The sequence below is a fragment of the Gouania willdenowi genome, chromosome 17 (genome assembly GCF_900634775.1).
Source record: "Gouania willdenowi chromosome 17, fGouWil2.1, whole genome shotgun sequence".
Lineage (NCBI taxonomy): Eukaryota > Metazoa > Chordata > Actinopteri > Blenniiformes > Gobiesocidae > Gouania > Gouania willdenowi.
In genome coordinates, this window is record NC_041060.1 from 4,736,206 (window position 1) to 4,760,485 (window position 24,280).

Genomic DNA, 24,280 nt, shown 5'->3' on the forward strand with positions numbered 1-24,280 from the left:
AAATCTACAAAATGACCCAAATACATAATGTGGCCCTTGGATCTCACTTTTGTGGCCCTGCTGTGATAAACATCTGTGCTATAAATGTTCCCAGTTTGACCTCATGGTGATGTAGATTATTAACTGGTTTCCCCCCTTTCTTTTCAAAGCTTCATGCTGACTTTGATGTTTGGGGGATGTCGTCTCACCGTCTGCAGAGAGAATGATTTCCGCCTGAGGAGAATCTGGTCCTGATGCTGAGGGTCTGCTGCGGGACCACAGGAGGTGAGGGGGCGTGGCCGAGGAGGCTGACTGTAGGGTGAACACACAGGGGAGGACGGCCTGGCCGGCCAACGATTGATTGACGGTTGGATGAGTGATCCGACGCATGTTCACCACAGAGGAGGCTTCACCTGGACACACAGGACAGGAGAAAATGTTATTTCATCGTTCTAGAAGGCAGTGTTACACCTGAGGGAGGAGGAATTAAAGGGTAAAGGAGTTAGGGAGGACAGGACAATTTATTTGTTCAGATCAAACAAAAAAACCTGTCGTTAAATGACATTAAACTTTTAATTTATGTTCTTTTTATTCAGCGTTTCCTTTCAGTCGGAGTTAAAGTGTCTATCGACACAAAATCACATGAAATAAACAACATTTTAATGTTTTCTTGTATTTTATGTAAAGATTAATGTAGAATCACTGCAGCGTAATATTATCTGTATCGTGACGCCATGTGTCACGTCTAACAGACGTGGGCAACTGGCGGCCTAGGGGCCATATGTGGCCCCCAAAAAACGTACAAAATTATAAAAAAAAAATACAAACAAACAAAAAACAACAAAATACTAAAACGATAACCAATAAATGCAAAAATTGCTTCAAACACATAAAAATTACATAAAACAGACAAATGCCTCTAAAAAAATAAGCAACAAAAAGGTTTGTAAAATACACAGAATTAATTCAAAATGAGTGTATCCTCATCCTGTTAATTAGATAATACAAATACACAACACAACAAGAAAAACACACAAAATGACTTGAAAAGTACACAGCAACAGAAAAATACATAAAACAACAACAGAAACACATGGAAAAGGCCCAAAACAACACACACAAAAAACTTGAACGTTACACAAAGCAAATAAATAAATAAACAACGACTAAAATTATACAAGAAACAAACAAAGTGACTTGAAAAGTACACAAAGCAACAGAAAAATACACAAAACAACAAGAGAAACTCATGGAAAACACAGAAAATTACTCCAAAAACACACAAAACCTAATGCTGTGATTGGTCAATATTGTAACGCTGACATAAATGTTGATCATGTGACCCTCAGATCAGAAACAATCACAGTTTGAACGGTGCTTTCTCACATTTCGGGGTCACCATGTGATCTCTACTCATGTTCTCCCTGTGTATGCATCATTTATTAGTGGAACCTTATCTTTCCTCAGCACATTCAGATAAAGGTTAGACTTGGTTCTGCACGCGCTCAGTCAGAGGAGACTAAAGGACAACCAACAACCCCAAAAATAGGAAAGTGTTTCTAATTTTAGTTAAAAAGCAGTGAAAATATATCATATCAGAGGAAAAGGTGTGGGCAGCAGCATTAAAGCTTTGATCAGAATCCAGCAGCAGGATTTGGAATTGTTTTTGTCCATCTGTGTTTATATTGATCAGCGTTCATGGTGAATACACACTTCATTCTGGTGTGAGCTCAGGGCTGAGGCTGGTTCTAATGTGAGTATCTGAGAGGTTTGGATGTCAAGTGTCGTCTGTAGAATGGACGTGACACACAGAACAATAGAAAAGAGGCTGGAAGTGACAGACAGAACACACTCAGTCATTAACAGACCTGGTTTTATTTATTCCTGTCTGAGAGGCTGAGGACAGCTCCCCATCATACATACTGTACTATGTACTATGGGCAGCTGTGTATGTATGTGCATGTGTGCAGATATAAATTATATATATTATACAGTATATTTGTGTTATATTTATCTTATTTATTGTCTAATGCAGGGGTTCTCAACATTGGCCCCAAGACCCCATTTGTATATTTAATATCTTCTTTTTTTTAATTTATTTTTTTTAACAATTTGAGCCTATTTTTGCTTATTTTTACCCTTTTTCTGTATCTACACCAAACTTGCATATTTGAACCTATTTTCATCACATTTTCTTGTCATATTTTTGCTCCATTTAATGCATTAATACATTATTCCTTTTCTGATATTTCTCCATCACATCCCAATACCTTTTCTACACATTATTTTCCACTTCCAAGACATTTTCAGCACTTTTAAACCCTTTCCACCACTTTTCCACCTATTTTTGACCCATTATTGTCACTTTCACCACTTTTCACCACATTTCATAAATATTTTTGCCAATTTCACCACATTCATGATTTGCCATGCCCATTATTTACCAGTTTAAACTAATTGTTCAAATAAAGACACTTTTTTACCACTTTTTCTGTCTGTTTTTGCCCACTCTAATTTGCAACTTTTAACCAAATTCTGTGCTTTTTAAAATCCCATTTCACCACCTTTTCCACCATTTTTGGTCACTTTTAATATATAATAGAATACAATAGATAATGTGATATTAAATAAGAATGGTTACTTAATAATAAACCAATTTGTGTTTTTTTTTTTTTTTTTTTTTTTAAGAAACACTAGTTGTTTTTTTTAATTATTTTATTTCATTTATTTATTACATAAAGATGCCAAATGCAAGCAAGGTAATTTAATTAATAAAAAATTAAATTTAATATTAATAAAAAAATAAATAAATAAAATAAAATAAAATAAATAAAATAAAAATAAAATAAAATAAAATAAAATAAAAAAATAAAATTAAATGAAATTAAATCAATTAAAATAAATAAAAACAAACAGACAAGGCGTTGGGACAGAAGAAAATTCATCAATATTTTTCAGTATCGAGCTTTTCGATGACATCGAGGAATCGTCGCAGCCCTAAAGACTTTAAAAGGGAAAAATGCTGATAAATGTATGTAAGTGTAAGCTACAGTGGGAAATGAATGTGCAGTTATGAACTAGACCTTAAACATTTGGTCCAAACGTGAAATAAATCCAACAGAGAAACGAGGCTTTGATGAGATTTTGAAATGAACAGATGGGCTGATTAATCTCACATCAGCTTGTTTTTAGAGGAGCTTCAGCTCAGTCCTCTCGACCATGTCAGCACACAGCCTCAGATTAGCAGTTTATTTCCTTCTTCGTCTTCGTCTTCTTCACCTCCAAACACACGCCCACACACTCCATTAAACCCACTAATGTGCTGAGCTCATCAGAATGCAGCGTTTACGTCCAAATGTGTTGATTCATTTCTGCAGCACCTGGACATGAAGAAGCAGTAAACAGTGAACTCACCCGAGCCCAAAGAGAGCATCATCATCATCACCATCATCATCATCATCATCATCAAAGCCCAGAGGGCCATGGTGAACCTGCAGAGAGAAGAAAGACAGAGTGCATCATATATCAGCATATATCAGGGCTGCTCCAAGCTTTATGCTGTACAGGGAAACATTAGCGCTACACACACACACACACACACACACACACACACGCACACACGCACACACACACACACAGAAAACATTAGCAGCTAACGTACACAACCGCCCACAAACAAAAGTACAATATTACTCCAAAAATGACAGAAAAATAGACAAAACCAAAACAAAACTACACCAAAAGAGTCCGAAAACACACAAGACGACTACAAATATACACACAAATAACAGACAAATGTGCAAAATGACAAGAAAAGCACAATAAGATAAAAAATACACAAAACAACAATAAAAATCCTTGAAATTGTGACAAAAAAACATGACAACAAAAATACACAATATGACTGAAAAAGTATACAAAACAACAACAAAACCTTTACAATTACTTCAAAAATACAGGATAAGAAAAATTAACAATGTGACAGAAAAACATACAAAACAACAAGAAAAAGACAAAAAAAAAACAATAATTGAGATAAAAATACAAAAAATTACTCTAAAAACACACATTATAACAATAAAAACACATAGAAAAATATAGAAAGATTATTTCAAAAATGACAAATGGCAACAAAACACACATTACAGAAAAAAAATCAACAAAACAGCAGCAAAACTACACCAAATTACTCCAAAAACACACAAACTACTACGAGCACACACAAAAATTATTTCAAAAACACAAAACAGCAAAAATACAAAAATTCAAAACTAAAATTAAAATTTGATGCTGATTATATCCTCACATGCATGGTTTGAGAAAAAATATCCCAAATTTGTCTTGAATGGGTGATCAGAGAGACGGAAATGTCAATTCTTATTAGAAATCTGAAGTAATCAATACAAATAGTAATCAGGTTGTTTAACTAAATGTTTACCTTTACATTCCCATTTGCAGTAAAACTGTGATTTCTGAATGTACAGTATACAACAGACATAGGAACACAGGAAAACAGACATGCTACCCTTGGTTTAATTTTATGCATCCTCCAAAGTAAATGTACAAAATGACAGAAAAATACACAAAATGAGTGCAAGAATACATTAAAAAAAAAAAAAAATTACAAAGAATTACAACAGTGCAGGAAAATACAGCAAAATAGAAAAAAGCGGAAAATATTACAAAAACACAAAACTACAAAAAACAGTAATACACAAAATTGCTCAGAACAAAATTACAAAAAAAAAACGACAACAAAAATACACAAACATTACTCCAAAAATGAAAAATGGCAACACAAACACACAATATGACTCAAAAAGCATATATTGTACAGGAAAAATACACAAAAGGACAACAGAAATGCATAAATGCACCATTCCTGATACAATTCATTGAGCCCAAGGATGAGGTTATTAGAGGTAAACCCACTGCAGTTCATTTTCTGTAGGTGGACAGTGTAGGTTTGGTCTTTTGTCGAGTAAAGCTATTGTTATTGAACCTTTCCTTCCACGACTCAGCAGAAAACTCTATTTTTCTCTCCTGTTTCATCGCCGCCTGCTTCATCACCACTATAACATCCATAAAAATGCACCGAATGCCCTAAAATAATCTCTACTCTTGACTGACAGGCTGGTTTCACTGCGTCGTTATTTTACTGGCAGCAGGAAGTCAAAACAAATAGAAAATAAGTGCTCACAGAGCCAGAAGCTGTCCTCAGCGTTTCAGACACTGAGGCTTAAGTGCCGTGATGTGATTGAGAGATGCGGTAAACTATTGACATTCACTGAAATACAGTTGACCTTTGAACCCCATCCATTGGAGGAGACACAGCTGGAGTTTAGCCAATGATTGTATCCATGGCAACCCTATACGGAGAGGATAGATCGTGTTTCTGTATCACCAGAGGAAATAATGTTCAAAAAAGACAAAAATAGAGATGAAAAGAACAACGTACTTTGTGTACGTTAACTCCAGCAACATGTGAATCTTATAAACCCTGCCATTGACTTGAAAAGCTAAAAACATACATAAATACATTGTTAATGAAGTGAAAAAATGAGAGTGCAGAGTCTGGGAGGCTTGAATTCTGTCCCCTTTACAGGAAACGACAGAAAAACAGACAAAACAATAACAAAACTACACCGAATGGCTCCAATAACACACAGTACTACAAATATATACTCCAAAATTACAAACACTCAAAAATCACTCAAAACAATGACAACAAAAAGCACAATGTTGACAAAAATACACATGAACACCAAAAATATACATATAGACAACAAAAATACACATTAAGACAATAAAAATGAGCAATATGACAGAAGATATACAATAAACTATACAAAAAACATGAAAACCACACAATAAGACAGAAAATATACAAATCCACAACAAAAATACAGAAAATACAGAAAAAAAGACAAAACAAAACCAAAACTCCAACAATGTACTCCAAAAACACACAAGACGACTACAAATATACACAAATAACAGACGAATATACAAAAAACAACAGAGATTTTGTCACTGTTTGTTAATCATTTTTAATCTTTTTTTTTTTTTTTTATATTTGTGTGTATATTTGTAGTCGTCCCTGTGTGTTTTTGAGGTCATTTGCAGTAGTTTTGTTGTTGTTTTGTCTACATTTCTGTCATTTTGTGTATTTTTGTTGTCAATTTGTATATTTTTTTGTGTTATTGTGCGTTTTTGCAAGAATAAAATATGCATAGTTGATAAAAGTCAATAAAAGAAATGAAAACATGAGATGGCGTGAGGTAAACCTGAGTCTGAATCCTGGACAGCCCAGTGGAAAATCCTCACAAACATCGGAAATGAGCTTTAGACTTTAACAGAGGATTGGTTTTGGTCCCACATGCTCTTCAGCTCAATGGAGACACTGAAGACAAAGACTTGAGTTTTTTTTATTCTAGTCAAACTGGTTTGAAGAGAAGAGAGAAGAGAGAAGAAGAAGAAGAAGAGAGAAGAAGAAGAGAGAAGAAGAAGAGAGAAGAAGAAGAAGAGAGAAGAAGAAGAAGAGAGAAGAAGAAGAAGAGAGAAGAAGAAGAGAGAAGAAGAGAAGAGAGAAGAAGAAGAAGAAGAGAGAAGAAGAAGGAGAAGAAGAAGAAGGAGAGAAGAAGAGAGAAGAAGAAGGAGAGAAGAAGAAGAGAGAAGAAGAAGAAGAGAAGAGAGAAGAGGAAGAGAGAAGAGAGAAAGAGAGAAGAGAGAAGAGAGAAGAGAGAAGAGAGAAGAGAGAAGAACGAAGAAGAAGAAGAAGAAGAAGAAGAAGAAGAAGAAGAAGAAGAAGAAGAAGAAGAAGAAGAAGAAGAAGAAGAAGAGAAGCAGCAGAGCTAAAAGGGACTTTTAAATACAAATAGCTCTACATTATTAATCAGCTGCACCTTGGTGTCGCTTCGAGTATCATCAACTAGAGATCGTGAGTCTATTTTAGACGCATGAGAAAAGAGCTGGAGCAGCAACGTTCAACATATTCAGGTTGATTGTGTTTCAGAGACAAAACAGTTCCATCAGCTAAAGTTAAACCACAAAGAGTCGATCAATTACAAACCCAGATAGTAATCAATTAATCTTCACCAATAATGAAAGAAAGGGATTCCTCTATTTCTAAACTGACCCAGAGTCAGTTTATTGATTCAAATCCTGCTCAAAATGTAATGGAATCTGCCACGATTTAAAGTCTATCTTTGGATAATATTTTGTGATGTTTGGAAGTTCATTCATACTGTGATTTGTGTTTCCTTGTGTTTGCCACAAAAACTTTTCTGAGGTTTTCACTAAAAGTTGCAGCAAAAAAAAAAATGGTGGTTTGTTTGTTTTGGAGCTTAACTGGAAAAATCTTAATCTGGTTGGGAATACTGGGAACAAACCACAGAAATGTCCTCCTTTTCTGGAGAAAACTTCTACGCATCCGTCTACAGGACTCCACATCCCACAATGCAATGCACCAAACTTTTCTAACAAAGTCAATAAAAGAGTGTTTACAGTGGAGGTCATCATAGGTGAGAAGGGCAACGGGGGGCTACGTGCAGCCCCCAAAGTAAACACTGAATGACTTCAAACACGGATTAGAATAAATACACAAGAAACAACTGAAAAACACAAAAACAAAACAAGAAATACACATAAATGACCAAAACACACAAAATCACAAGAGAATAAACACAAACTGACTGTGAAATTACACAAAAACAGCAACAAGCACAGAAACACAAATAAGAAAACAAAACAAAAACTCTTGTTCTTGCCTGTGTTAATGCTCAGATTGTTCATCAATTTCAACCATTTTACCTCTTTTTATTCCAGCAAATAATCTTTGAATCATTCATCTATGAGGCCGACACTTTGTCTTTTTCTGATAAAGCAGCTTTAAAAGCTGTGAGTATTTAGCAGGGTGACACCCGTCAAAGGAACGGGATGACATACTTACACAATGACTCACACATACACAAAGAATGACAGACAATTAAAAACAAAACCTTTACTAAAAACCAACAAAAAGTCTAAACTGAACCAGGCAAAAAACAAAAAAACCTGAAAACATGACGAATAAATACAAAATGATGTGAATAAAGGCCTTTCTGGAGTCGCCACGGTAACGGCGTCTGGAGCCGACAGCATCTCTGAGTCTTCTAAAGAAGATTACATAACAGCAGTTTAGCTCTTTATGAGACGCTCATCGATAGGCTGAGCAAAATAAAAGCGAAGCGTGTGAGTAACGAACATTCATTCCTCTGTGTTAACAAAGCACTGCTGCCTAAACGTACTTTAATTACACTATTTGCTTTGTGCTTTTTCCTGTTTAAAAGCTCCAGTAAAGGAGGCCTGTGGTGGGGGGGGTGAAACACATTGGGAGGCCCCCCATGTCTAACTGTGGCCTATCAGCACCTGATGGGCTGTGACAGATTGGGGTCAAACTGTTGGACTCATTGGATCCATTGGTGAAAGAGACGGAATGGTTTCCAAGAGCTTGGAGAGAAAGTTGGACAGGGTCGAGACTCTCAGCAGCTCTGCCCAGAGTTACATAACCAGGAACCCAGAGTGTCGCTACCAGGAGCCCAGAGTGTTGTTACCAGGAACCCAGAGTGTTGTAACCAGGAGCCCAGAGTGTTGTTACCAGGAACCCAGAGTGTCGTTACCAGGAACCCAGAGTGTTGTAACCAGGAGCCCAGAGTGTTGTAACCAGGAACCCAGAGTGTCGTTACCAGGAACCCAGAATGTCGCTACCAGGAACCCAGAGTGTCGCTACCAGGAACCCAGAGTGTTTGTAACCAGGAACCCAGAATGTTCGCTACCAGGAACACCAGAATGTCCTACCAGGAACCCAGAGTGTCATTACCAGGAACCCAGAGTGTCGTAACCAAGAGCCCAGAGTGTCGCTACCAGGAACCCAGAGTGTTGTAGCCAGGAGCCCAGAGTGTCGTTACCAGGAGCCCAGAGTGTCGTTACTAGGAGCCCAGAATGTCGTTACTAGGAGCCCAGAATGTCGCTACCAGGAGCCCAGAGTGTTGTTACCAGGAGCCCAGAATGTCGCTACCAGGAACCCAGAGTGTTGTAACCAGGAACCCAGAGTGTCGTAACCAAGAGCCCAGAGTGTCAACACCCAGGAGCCCAGAGTGTTGTAACCAGGAGCCCAGAATGTCGCTACCAGGAGCCCAGAGTGTTGTTACCAGGAGCCCAGAATGTCGCTACCAGGAACCCAGAGTGTTGTAACCAGGAACCCAGAGTGTCGTAACCAAGAGCCCAGAGTGTCAACACCAGGAGCCCAGAGTGTTGTAACCAGGAGCCCAGAATGTCGCTACCAGGAACCCAGAGTGTTGTAACCAGGAGCCCAGAGTGTCGTAACCAAGAGCCCAGAGTGTTGTAAGCAGGAGGCTGAGCCTGAGACTGGCAGGAGCCCAGAGTTCAGACCATGGACCAAGTCTCTATGGAGGCCATAGCACATAAAACACTGTAAGCCTATAGAAGGCATCCATTCACAGGTTTCACCAGAGGGGATTTAGTACATAGAGAGCGCTGGTCATCAACCACAGCCTCTGCATACTAACAGGAAGCTGCTTTTGTTGTGTAGAAGACGTCAGATGTTGTGAACGCCTCCCTCTAAATCGCTCCTCTTTACTCCCAGAACCAGCAGTTGTGTTCAGAGGAGAAAAGAAAGAGGCAGAAGTCTCAATGCTGACGTCCGTCTGACACATTTCCACCGTGTGGCCTGAAAGGGACACATTCTTAGCCGAGTATGAGACTGACAGCGACCCAAAGAGGTCGTCACTGCTCAGAGAAACCTCACGTCTGCAGCTGGTGGGAAAACTGCTCATGGATCAAATACATGTGATTCCTGGGGCTGGGATGACTTCTCCAAACATTAAAATGCATCGTCGGGGGTTTGCGGTTTTGTTTCTCCACCAGATTCTGACACAGAGGCTGTGTTAGAAATGGCACACTCCGTCCAATTTACCAGGGTCTGCCAACTTTAGGGTCGATATCCCATTTGGGGACTTTTTTTCAGGTTGAATTGGCAAACAATAAGCATTAAATGTGGTGAAAAGAGGTTAAAAGTGACAATAATGGGTCAACATTTGTGACACTAGGTGGAAAAGTGGTGGAAAGTGTTTATAAGTGCTGAAAATATCTGATGGAGAAGTGGCAAAAATGGGAGTAATGTAGCAAAAATGCATTGAAAGCTGCAAAGATGTGGCAAGAAAAAGTGATGAAAATAAGTTAAAATGCGGCAAGTTTGGTGTAGTTGCAGAAAAAAGGGTAAAAAATAAGCAAAAATTGACTCAAATATTCTTGGTTTCATAAAGGCACGTGGCAACACCCTCCCAGTGTCCGACTTCCCAACACATATCGGATATTTTTACTGAAAGTTGTGGCAAGACGATATTGGATGTTTATTTCGGGGGTTTACACTGAAAGATCTGAATCTGTCCAAAATTGAACGTGTGTCAGAATGAGGGGAACACTGGGAACAAACTAGAACAAAAATGGAGTTAAGTCAACGACTGTCCTCCTCGTAGGGAGAAAAAACATAAGAAATCACAGAAAGAATGAAGGAAAAACACTTCTGTGCATCTGTCTACAGCAGTTCACATCCCACAATGCAATGCACTTAACTTTTCAACAGTGTTTACAGCGGAGATTAAAACTTTCAAGCAGCAATTTCAGCTTTTTTTTTTTTTTTTTTTTTTGGAGTAAACGATGTTGGATTCATTGATCTTCGAAGCCTACACCATGATTATATATAATTTAAAAAATTATCGTGCGTAGCAGCTTTAATGTTTTAAATTGTGGGGCAGACGGGCAACTGGGGGCCACGTGGAACCATGTGGGGCCACATGGGGCCCCCAAAGTAAACACTAAATGACTCTAAAAACACATAAAATGATCATAAATATCTAAGAAATAACAGGAAAAAACACAAACGATTCCAAAACACACAAATGACAAGAAATATAAACTAAAAAAATTACAAAACTTTTGTCCTTTCTTGTGTTAATGCTCAGAATGGTCATGTGACCCTCAGATCAGGTACAATCACATTTTTTGTGGCCCCCGCTGTTTAAAGCGTCCCGTCTCTGACCTAGAAAGTAAATATCAGACTAAAATATGACCCTACGGTTCTTCTGCATGTTTTCTTGAGGTGATGAAATGAGAAAAACACAGAAACGTAAAACGTGACCACATTTCAGAGGAAAACGCTCCCGTTTTCTTTTGCTGCTGAGTCGAGGGAAAAGGAGAGTAAAGGCTTATTCCTTCTGCTTTAATCATATCTTTAAAAAAAAAAAAAAAAACCCTATTACCTTCGGACTGCTGCAGTGTGAACGACTGAATAACAGCTCCAGATAAGTGACAGACAAAGTGTGGAGAGGAAGAAGAAGATGACGATGAGGAGGAAAGACGAGTCAATGGAAGGTCATTTCATCAACGTAGTGACAGGAACACGTCGCAGTAAACGAACGTTTGAACAGGTGTAGCAGCTTCCGCTAATTAATTGTAAAGACCACATAAAAATAAAAGCAGGCACTAAAGGAGACGTTAAATCAGAGTTCAGGTTGTACGAGAACATTAAAGAGTGTGGAAGGAATAACAAAGATTCATTTTGTCATTCAGGAACGGAAGACAAGAAATATTTCATTTATATATTATTATATTATTATCACATTAAACTGAACTCTTATTTTATTTAGAAACTACAAATCAATAAAAAGCAATTCATTATTTTAAACACTGATAAAGTCACAGTGTAGGCCATGAATCAAAGGGATTTATTTGATAAAACGGGAGAATTTACGCAGAAATGAAAGAGTAAAGTTGAAATTGTTGCTCGTAATTTTTCTTTTAGACTCAAAGTGACTTGAACTTCGGAAAGGTTTTGATCAAAACGTTGTGGGATCTGAAACCCCGTAAGAATGCAAAGATAGTGCCAAAGAAGTGTTTTTAGCTCATTTATACCATTATGATTTTTGAAATAGAAAACAATGATCCGCTAATCTGCCAACTATTACATTTCAGCCGTATCTGAGTGTTTCAGTCACAATATAAACCCACACCATTGTTTTCACACAACTTTCAATAAGTGAAAACAGCAGAAATGTCACTTTGCCACGTAAAGGAAATTTACTTTGATCTCCTGACATGTTTTGACTGTCAACTGCCAGTGTTCTTCAGAGGCGTAAGCTGAAAAACAGTTGTCTGAAAAGATGAAACCTTAACATATTATTCAAAATGAACTTGCTGGAATTATTACGCAGGAGTCAAGAAAACATTAAAGACATCAGCAGACGCTCATTTTTAGCTTTTTATCTCATTTTGTATTTTTTGTTGTCATTTTGTGTGTTTTTGAAATCATTTTGTTTATTTTCCAGTAATTTTGTAAGTTTAATTTTTGCGTGTTGTGAGTCACTTTGTATATTTTTGTTAATTTTGTGTTTTAGGAGCAATTTTTGTGTTTAATTGTCATTTTGTGTGGGTTTTTTTGTGGGGTCGTTGTTTTGTAAATTTCTCCCTCATTTTTAGATTATTGTCTAATTTTGTGTTTTTTGTTGTTGTTTTGTGTGTTTTGGAGCAGGGGCTGTTTTTGTTTCGTTATTCATCTCTAATTTTGTTTGTGTGTCATTCTGTGTTATTTGAGTATTTTGTCTTTTTTGTGCATTTTTGATGTTGTTTTGTGTGTTTTTCCAAGTCATTTTGTGTATTTTTTGGTCATTTTGTCAGTATTAGTTTTGTGAGCTATTTTGTATGTTTTATTCACTTTGTGTTTTTGGAGCAGATTTCGGGTTTAATTGTTGTCGTTTTATGTCTTTATTTGTCGTTTATCATTTTTAGATTTTTTTCTATTTCTGTGTTTTTTGTGCGTTTTTGGAGTCGTGGTGTTTGTTGTTTAGTGTGTATTTCTGTAATTCTGAAGTCATTTTGTGTATTTTCTTGTCATTTTGTTTGTTTAGATTGTTTAGTGTCTTTTTGTGTATTTTTCTTTTATTTTTTGTCTTCATTTGTTGTAATTTTGAGATTGTAGGTCCATTTTTATTCAAATTGTATGCTGTTTTTAAATAATACGATCAGATAAAGCCCTGCTTCTGGATTGAGATGCAGAACGGACTCCTTCTATTCAGGATTACAAACTCCATCCATGCACAGACATGAGGACAAGGGCAATTCATCACAGAAACCCTCTGAGGAAAAGAGACGAGCTGGAATTTAGCACAAAGCAATGCAACATGGGAAGTGAAGCAAACTAGACCAACGTGAGAGTGTGTGTGTCCTGACCTGGGTCTGTAGTTTATATAAAGTAGGTTATAACACAAACATCTTTCCTGTTCTTTTAAAATAATTATTCAGAGGAAATAAATGGTTGATCAGAAGGTGACACAGCTGCTTTAAATCCATCCGTAGGATCTCAGGTGTTCTCGTTCTCACTCTTCATTCTCGGCCTTTGTGTGTTTCACGTCAGATAAGGTGACGGCATATCCGACAAGGGGAAAAAATCAATTTAAATGCATTTGATTAACATATAGTGGAGCCACATTATTCATTGTAGCAGCTTTCAGAGGAAATAGAATCCAGAGGTTTAACTGCAGCTGAGCTCAGGAACAAATAAACACAAGCAGTTTTTAAATGACACACTTTTTTCAAATGAAATCACATAAAATATTAAACACTAACAATTCAAACTGAAACTTTGACAAACGATAAAATATCTTCATTATTTCTTGCATTTATTTGTGCGTTTAAACAAATAAAGTTGAACAATAGGAGCACGTTTTGTCCAGTATTCACCACATTCTCTTTAGATGGGATGTAAAATGTGTTTTGTTTTCTTATTATTTGAAAATTGTTTCCAAAACTCTTTGGAAAAGATTTACGCTTCAAGATAAATGTACGTGATTTTTTTTTTTTTTTTTGTCCTCAGGCTCTGACGATGTCGTGACTTTGTTTCTGTGTCAGTGAATTTATTTGATCATTTCTTCTGTCCATCATTTAGTCTTAGATTTAGATCAGAAGTAAAGAAAAAGTTACAAATTATGGAAACATTATCAACTACAGTAGCTCTTAAAGGTTGGTCCAACACAGACGTGGGAAACCTACAAAATTACAGAGAAATATACTGTACTTGAGGACAATAATTCACGTAATGACACCAAAAATCACAGAAAACACACAAAAAAAACTATACGTTTCAATAAAAATTACTTCAGAATTTCAAAATTACAACAAATGAAAGAAAACCCAAAAACTTAAACAAAATGACAAGAAATACACAAACGACTTCAATAAAACACACAAAATTACAAAAAACACATCATAATTCAAAAATACACAAAACAATAAGAAAAAGAAAAAAAAATGGAAAAAAATCACAAATTACAAACAATTATACACATGAAATCCTACAAAAACACAAATGACTCACAAAAACTAAAACTGACAAAATTACCCGAAAATACACAAAATGACTTCAAAAACACACAAAAAAAATGCACAAAATTCAAGAAAAATCTGAAAATTTACAAAATGACAACAATTATAGACATAAATTTGTCCAAAAACACAAAACGACTTCAAAAGAACAACAAAAAAAGCTCTAATTGAATGAAAAATACAGATAAAATGATGACAAAATACACAAAAGAAATAATAAAAATAATGACAAAAAAATACAAGCTACTGACAAAAACACACAACATTTTTTAAAAAACAGGTAAAGGACAACAAAGATATACAATACGACCCCAAAAACAAAAAACAAATAATGAGAAAAAAAAAAAAAACACAAAAGCACTCAAAAAGGTTAAAAGTGGAAGTAGCATGTTGTTAGCATTAGCCTTAGACAGAGTGTGACACCATCTGTGTGAGAAAGACGGCAGAGGTCAAAGGTGAAGGATCCAAAGTCTGCCGTGGCAAAGCAAAGAGGGATCAGGTGCAGGAGAGAGGAAATAATGTGTTTTAGAGCAGAGGAGGAAACGTCCCTCACTGTAGAACCAGAAATATGTATGATAATAATAATAATATATTGTTTGATACAAGGGTCACATGAGTAAACATAGCTTAGCATTCATTCTGTCATCTTTGTATTATTTTGTCATGACAGTGTGTTTCTGGACTCATTTTGTGTAATTTAATTTCCCATTTTGTGTCTTTTTTTAATGGTTTTCTGTGGTTTTGTATATTTTTCTGTCATTTTTGTTACCGCGGTGTTATTTTGGAATCATTTTGTGTGATTTTTGGTGACATTTTGTGTATTTTTGTGTTATTTTGTGCACATTTGTGTAGTTTTTATGTTCTCTCTGGTATTTTTCCGTACATTTATGTGTGTTTTGGGCTGAAAATGTTGAGAACCACTGGTTTAAATGTGTGGAGAAGCAAGTCATCATTAGCTTAATAAATGGTTAGCTAGCCTTGAGGCTAATGTGCTGACGGGAAGATATTAAACTATGACATTAATACAAATGCGTCGGCCTCCACTGATGTTAAAAAGCGTTATGAATTATTGCAATTTTTCTTCCTGAAGCCAATCAGACGTCGGTGCTTCTTCAAATATTTGTCTTCCATCAGTTTGGAGCCGAGGGCTAAAGACAAAGAAACAGCTCGTTCTCTTTGTGCAGCAGCCGTTCAGTCTCATCTACAATTGTAATGATTGGCCCCCGTAGCCCCTCCCCCTACTGAAGGCTGAGGGTTGATTGATGGATTGATTCGTCCAATCTCTTTACGGTTAGTAGAGATGACAGATGTTCATCTGTGGAACAACTGGACTCTGAGGTCCAGGAGCTGTCCGGTGCTGAAACGTCCTCCTCCAAAGATCAGCGACGGTGTTGTTTGTGTATTTTTGGTGACTTTTGTATATTTTTTAGTTATTTTGTGGATATTTGTGTATTTTTCATGTCCTCTCTGGTATTTTACCGAAATGTAAAGGTTTTTTTTTAGTCATTTTGTGATTTTTCACCCATTTTGTGTCTGTATTTGTTTGTTTTTTTGGAGTCATTTTGTACAGTTCTGGTGACATTTTGTGCATTTGTTTGTGTATTCTTTATGTCCTCTTTGGTATTTTTCCGTAAATGTTAATGTTTTTTGGAGTCAATGTGTGTACTTTTCTCCCATTTTGTGTGTTTTTGGAGTCATTTAATCATTTTTTTTTCTCCTATTGTGTCTATTTTTGTCGTTTTGTTTGTTTTTGGCATTATTTTTGTGTTTTAATGGTGACATTTTGTACATTTTTTAGTTATTTTGTGCGCATTTGTGCATGTTTTATATCCTGTTTGATATTTTGCCATAAATGTATTTTGTTTTTTGTCATTTTGTGTATTTTTTTCCCATTTTGTGTGTTTTTGGAGTCTTTTTCATGTATTACTCACGTTTTGTGTATTTTTTCCGATGTTTTACTTTTTCACCATTTATCCCATTTTATTTCTGATTTAAATAAGTATTTAAATCTTTAAGGCACAAAGAATAATAAACTTCATATTCATACACTTTGGCTTAGTTTGTATATAAAAATTGTTGATACATCTAGGACACTAAAACTTTTTAGTATTTTTAGTGAACTTTGCACGTTTTTTTTAGTTATATTTAATTTTTCTGTATTTTTTTATGCCATCTTTAGTAATTTCCAATAAATTTATGTGTTTTGGATTCATTTTATGTATTTTTGTCATTTTGTTTGTTTGTTTTAAGAGTCAGTTTTGTGTATTTTTGGTGATTTTTGTTGTCCTTTTCTGTATTTTTTATGGGGTCTGTGGTATTTTTTCATAAATTCATAAGTTTTTGGAGACATTTCATGAATATTTTTTTAAAACCTATTTTGTGTCTATTTTTGTTGTTTTCGGAGTCATTTTGTGTCTATTTTTGTCGTTTTTGTTTGTTTTTTGAGTCTCTTTTGTAGATTTTTTGTGACTTTTGTAGATTTTTCAGTTATTTTGTGCATATTTCTTGTCTTTTTCTCCTCCAAAGATCCGTGACTGAGTTGAAAATACTTTCCACTGATGATAAGATGACACTTTAGTTCCTTTTGTAGTTCACGTGTTGATAAATCCAGGACACTAAAACCCTGCCCTCTACATCCACATCAGATCGTCCCATTTCAGGGGAAACTTATTCACTCGCCACTCGCTCACAGGTAACACTTATTTTATCGTATCTAGGCAGCAATACACACAGGTGCTCATTTGCATTTATATAGCTCCATTCCGCTGGCTATTAACACTGTATTAGGGAGGAAATGGACGCTATAATCCCTAAGTGACACATCAGGGTGAGCACTTTCCTCATAGAGAACCATCTCCAACCACAGTTTCTGCTCAAAATACAAAAATAAAACCGCTTGAGATGCTTTTTTCGGAGTCAGCGAGGAAAGAAGAAGAAGAAGAAGAAGAATAAGATGTTGAAAACCAAAATGAAGTTCATCATAATTCCAGCAGCCTGTGAAGCGTGACCTGTGCTCACAGCCTGTTCCTTAATCTGCAGAGACGTTTTCATCTTTACAAACTCACAATGAAGATATAAAAAAAACTCAGACAAAACAGTTTGGATCGAACCATTTTAGTCACAGATCTTCCTCCAACACAGAAATCACACGCGATCAAACAAATATAACAACGTCCCACGCAACTCAGAAATTGGGATTTCCGACTTCCTACTTGAAAAAAGTGACTTGAACACCACCTGAAGTCGGAGATCCTACTTGTTAAAAGTCATGGGAAAATAATCTAATATTCTAGCGGTCAACTCGGTTGAACTTGGAATTTTCAACTGGGAAATGCCGAGTTCCGAGTTGCCTTGAAAGCAGCATTACGTGTTTCTCAGTCAGCTGCTTCTTCATTGGTTACATTCGGTTCCACGTCACTAATCACGACGTGATGAGTCTGGAGTCATCTCGAGTCATCACACACACACGGGGAGTATTGGTAGTGAATATTGAACAACTATTAAATATTTACAATTGTTGGCCCCGCCCCATTTCAGAGCAGATTATCGCAGCTTTGACATGAAACCCAGCAACTCGGAACTCTGGATTTCCCAACCTCCTACTTTGAAAAAGTGACATTGAACGCTACTCAAAGTCGGAGTTCCTAATCGGTAAAAGTCGTGGGAAAAATAATCTTATAGCGTTCAGCCATGTTGGAGATATTTCCACGTACTGCCGTTGAACTCGGAATTTTCAACTGTTCCGAGTTGCCTTGAACGCAGCATTACGTGTATGTAAGGACTTGTTTACACAACAACGTTTTGCTTCTGGTTCCATTTTTGTTTCCAAAAAGTTCCTCATGCACACAGCAGCAATTTCAAAATGATCTCGGTTTACATGAGATCACGGGAAACATCAGAAACCATGTAGTAATCATGCCAGGCCAATAGATGGAGGTGTGGTTTTACAAGTCACCAAAATAAGAGCATGTGCAGAAACACTTCCTCTGAACACAGTAGGAGTGAAGCTTTAATCAGACCAACAGAGTTAGACCTGAACCAGAATAAAGCTGATCTCTCTTTAAGCCTGAACCCATTGCTGACGACACTATTCACGTCCTTGCACAACACACACGTGTAACACTAACTCTCTACATATGTGACACACAGCTCCATGAGTCATTTATGCATTTTTTAATCATCATTTATTCATGTACCAGAGGACAGCCTCCATTCACCTCCTCAGCAAACATTTGTGCGTCTTTCTCGCTCTAATCCAAACACATCACCTGTCCTGGCCGTTCATTCACCGTGCAGTCGAGTCCAACCAGAGTCTGTGTTACAAAGATAGAAATGAAGCCAAATATATGCAGCTCTAAGTAGGAGCGCAACACTGTGAATGTCATCAGAATGAAATACGTCTCCAATGATCCAAGTGATGGTGATAAAAAAAACAGCACTTTGTTGGAGTTAAATCCACAATAACAGCGTTCCTCAATCTCAGTGTGCAGGGCTGTGACACAGGAAGCCAGTAGTTAGTAATAGTTTTGAAAAACGTCCACTCTGGAGCCACTTTTTAAAAAGTTCAGTGTTCAAGCACCAAAACGCTGTTGCCGTGTAAATAGACACACAAAAACGCTACAAAACTTGTGTTTTTACCTGTAAACAGGGCCTACGTCAGCTCCTATTCCTGATTGGCTACATCCTGTTCCACAAATCACTGCATCATGTGTCATGACTCGTCAGTTTTCTTCACACACACAAGGAGTTAAGGTCGTAAACATTGAAGGTTAATATTTATGACCTGAGCAGATAATCAGGACAAATTCACTATAAACACTCCTCAGACCACTGGATCATTTTAAAGGATAATCTGATTAAAAATAAGATAATCTGGGTTTTTTTGTGTGTGTTAGTGTTAGTGTACCCCACTTTAAACACAGGCTGGCTACAGTAGCTGGAGTACAGCTTGATGCTTTTTAAATTACATTACCCCAATAAAAGCTCTCCCTTTTATTCGCCCTAATAAATGGTCCTTTCTCCACACGACTGTTGTTTTTGTTGTTTCTGAACAATTGAGCCCATTTTTACCATTTTTACCATTTTTCTGCAACACACCAAATTTGCCATATTTTAACGTATTTTCATCACCTTTTCTTGCCATATTTTAGCTCCTTTTAATGCATTTTTGTTACATACTCCCACTGACACTTCTCAGCCCTTAGAAACCCTTTCCACCACTTTCCCACCATGCTGCATATGTTTGACCCATTAGTGTCACTTTTACCTATTTAACGATATTTTGTGCTTATTTTTGCCAATTTAACCACATTCTCGATTTGTTATGCCGGATCTGCCAATTTAAACTAATTGCCAATATAGACAATTTGAACCCATTTTTTTTTACCACTTTTTCTGTCTGTTTTTGTCTCTAATTTGCAACTTTTAACCAATTCCTGTGGTTTTTAAAATCCCATTTCACCACCTTTTCCACCATTTTGGTTAACTTTAAATCCATTTTATTTCTGATTAAAACAAGTATTTCCATCTTTAAGATGATTATATATACTATAGCAAATAATAATAAACGTTCCTGGATAACAGTGGATATTATTCAGATAAATAAATAAATGTGGTTATCACAGATTCATAGTATAATGGACCATCATTTTACTGACTTTATGGATGGACCCCAAAAATCTCCCCCCTTTATTAAATAATAAACGACCTTATACAATGACAGTCTTGATCACTTTGGCTCCATTTTGTCCTAAAACGTTCGTCCCAGGTGAGTTTAATCATCTCTGATTGTTTCACTGATGTAAAGTAACTGATGCGAGTCTCACATCATCGACCAATCCAACCCTGAACCAGAGCTCATCCTCTGTTTTAGAAACACGTTCCCATTCTTCCCAATGACAACGCTCAAAGTGGTCCCACTAACCCACTGACACACACACACACACACACACACACACACACACACACACACACACACACACACACACACACACACACACACACACACACACACACACACACACACACACACACACACACACACACACACAGTAAACTTTACTACATTCTTGTCTCTTCCTCTCCCCCAGCAGCTGCTCTTCTTCCTCTTCTCTCAGTCCCATACACACACATCTACATCCACAGTCCGGTTCCCCCCCCCACACACACACACACACACACACAGGTTTACACCCCTGCTTTACACCCACACTAACAAGGCCCAGGAAGAAGAAAAGACTCCAGTCCTTCACAGTGAAGTGGGCTCCACTCAGACTCTAATATTCAAAGACGAAAGCACTCGTTTTGTCTCAGAGCAGAACCTCGTTCATAAAACACACACCAGGATGTGGTTGATCAGCTCCAGACTCACAGAACAAACAACAGCGTTAGTGAATAAATCTGGGATCAACATATCACTGCGTGCACAATATATCACTATTTACCCATCCATTTTCAGATTATTCCTGTTTTTCAGGGTCGTGGGGGTCCGTCGGTGTCTATTTCCAGCTCACACTGGGCACTAGGCAGGGGGTACACCCTGGACAGGGCACCAGTCCATCGCAGGGCAACACACACACACACATTCACTCCTACAGGCAATTTAGAGACGAAGCTGGAGGAAGCCCACGCAGCACGGGGAGAACATGCAAACTCCACACAATAAAGACCCAAATGTCCACCCCAGGGCTTTGAACCCAGGACCTTCTTGCTGTGAGGTGGACGTGCCAACCACTAAGCCACCGCGTGCCCTCATGTCACAATTTATTTATTTTTAAAATGCATTATTTCATTATATCAGTTTTTGGAACTAGGACTCGTATATTGTTTCTAAAAGTGTATGATTCAGCTTTTGTTTTTGGAAAATAAGGAAATGAAACAATAATCATTACTACTGAATCTCAATATATATCAAATCCTCACCAAAGTATTGTGATAAAATCGTCATTCGTGAACTTGTGAGATACAGAACAATGTTTTGTCGTGTGGAATCTTAGAAGAATACAGAAAAATGTTCAACAAATGAATTTAAAAAATAAAAAATAAATAAATAAGAATATCCTGACAAGTAAATGCAATAAATCCAATAAAAACAAAGAAATGATGGATAAAAGTGCTGCAGCAGAGTCTGGAATTAACTGCTGAGATTTTATTTGCAGTTATAATCAGTTTTTTTGCTGGTATTGATATTGAATATATATTGAATAGCACATTGTCCCTGCCCTAATAGTGAAGCAATGGTCACTAATGATTCTGTAGATCTCACATCTGGATTTTACTCTGACAGATGTTCAATAAATTACAGACAAAATAAAATATATATATATATGAAATAATATATAAAATACAGTCAATAAATCCAATAAAAACACAGAAATGATGGATAGACGTGCTGCAGCCGAGTCTAGAATTGACTGCTTGTATCTGAGATTTTATTATTTGCCAATATTGGACCGATATTGGATCGGGACGCATTTTTACACATTGTCTCAGCCCTAATAGTGAAGCAATGATCACATCTGGATTTAACTCTGACAGATGTTCAATAAATAAAAAATACGCTTTGGTTTTTGCTCATGTTTCACATCTTTTTCCACACAATAGACGCTGAAGTTGAATTTGTAGAGGAGCATATTATGTCTTTGTCTTTATGTATTACTATTTATTTCCAATTTTAACTGAATCTCTCTGCTGTATGATGGTCACCTGCTACTATTCTTTTATCAGTTCAATGACAATAAAGCTTCTGTATCGATCTGATCAGGAATGAGATAAAGACACAGAACAAGTGCAGAAGGCTTTTGTGTTCACTCACAAAGTGTGTGTGTGTGTGTGTGTGCGTGTGTGTGTGAATGAGGATATGACACACTGACACAGTGAGTGAAGGGTTCACGTACCGTTTGTATTATTCCTCCACTGATCAGATGATCCTCAGGAATGTATGAGATGATGATCCTTTAGTGTCCAAAGTTCCAGGGATGGACGATGCAGTGAAGCAGCAGATCTTCTTCTTCTTCTTCTTCTTCTTCACTCCTCTATGAACATCGTCCTCTCGTCACTGAGCCGCAGCACACACACACACACCCGTCATGCTTTCAAACGCTGATGAGCTGGATCTGAGCAGCCGCAGAGAGAAGCAGCACCTTCACCCTCCTCCTCCTCCTCCTCCTCCTCCTCACAGCAGCAGTGAGGGAGGGATGAACAAAGAGGAGAGAGGAGCGCCCCAACCACGGGGGGGGGTCAATAATCCGATTTCTACACAAGCTCAAAGGTCGATCCATGTCTGTGGATGGAATTACAATTTGTTCATGAGCTCAGAGACAGTCTGAGTGTCACCCCTCCCATAACTGAGCACCATGTTAACCTCACACACAGTGAATATGACCTAGAGCTGGGCAATATATAGAAATGATAGAGAAAAATTACAATATCACCTGTAAGGATATACTTTATTTTATAGCTAATTTTTAGGGATGGTAATCAATTAAAAAAATGTCATTAATCGCAAACTTTTCTGTGATTGCAATTAATTGCAAAATACAGAAAATGAAAGAAAAAAGCACAAAATCTCAAGAAAAATATGCAAAATGATTGCAAAAAAAAACTAAAACGACTCCAATAATACACAATATGACAGAACTAAACAAAAAAAAAATACAATAAAAACACACAAACATGACCACAAAAACCAACACAAATGACATCATAAACAAAATGATTAAAAGATTACACAAAATAAACTGCAGAAATACACAAACTGAAATAGAAATACACAATATGACAGAAAAATACACAAAATGACTGCAAAAACATCCAAAACGACTCTAAAAACACACAATATGACAACAAAAATACTAAAAATTACAGAACAAATATGACAAAAATCAACAAAATGACCAAAAAATACCACAAAATGAATGCAGAAACATCTAAAACGACTCCAAATACCACAATATGACAACAAAAGGACACAAATGACCATAAAAAAATACAAAATGTCTCCAAAAACATACAGAACGACAAGAAAAATACAATAAACAAAGCAGCAGTCAACACAAACACAGTACTGATAGACTTTAGTCTGTTTCCTCAATAAATGTCTCAGAGCAGATATGAGCAACTAGCGGCTCAGGGACCATATGTGGCCCTCAGGCAAATTTTGTGTGGACACCCAAAAGTATACGCACAAAATAAAAAAACAAACAAAAAACACTTCAAAGAGCAAAAATACAGAAAGATGATTATACAAAATAATAGAATGACGACAAAAATGCAGAGAATAACACAAACTCTTTGTTGTTTCCTGTGTTATCGCTCTGATTGGTCATTATTCTGATGTAAATGTTGATCATGTGACCCTCGGATCAGATCCAAGCACATGTTTTGTAGTTAAAGTCTCATAGATCTGCTGCTGCAGGTTTACACAGTTACTGACTGAGACTAAAAGTGATCCACTGGATTAAAGCCCAGGACAGATTTCTGATCTGTTTCTGTGGCAGTGCATCATGGGAGTGTTGAGTCACAGGGAACGGGTGTCACTGAGCTTCAGTTACACGTTGGGATCGTCTGACTGTTTAGTGCACTGGCATTCATGAATGAATGAAAATAATAATAATAATAAAATAGCTGGATTTCATGTCAATGTAGTGCTATAACTATTTAGACAGTTGGTGACTGAAGAGGCTGAAATCTAGAAGCTACTCACTGAGCTCAGGATATAGGAAATACTCACACATGGAGCTGACTCAGCAGAATGAAAACGTTCTGTGGTTTGTAGTATTTGGATTTGGGCCTGAATTAACATTGGAAAGAAAATACTCAAAAGTTCTGGATAAAGAGTCATTCATACAGTTTCTATTTGGTC

At 36.9% G+C, this 24,280-nt stretch overlaps 1 protein-coding gene across 1 annotated transcript in view; it reads right to left on the bottom strand.

The window, feature by feature from the left end:
- The window catches only part of LOC114479063 (neurocan core protein-like), a 51,437-nt gene extending 28,885 nt beyond the window's left edge, over window positions 1-22,552 (bottom strand). Inside the window, exons 1-3 of the mRNA XM_028472517.1 lie at window positions 22,314-22,552; window positions 3,394-3,470; window positions 189-392 (exon numbers count right to left, since the gene is read on the bottom strand). Of these exons, the coding sequence (XP_028328318.1) occupies window positions 189-392; window positions 3,394-3,463 (274 nt within the window). The 5' untranslated portion in view covers window positions 3,464-3,470; window positions 22,314-22,552. The remainder of the gene's footprint in view (window positions 1-188; window positions 393-3,393; window positions 3,471-22,313) is intronic.
- Between the last annotated feature and the right edge of the window lie 1,728 nt (window positions 22,553-24,280).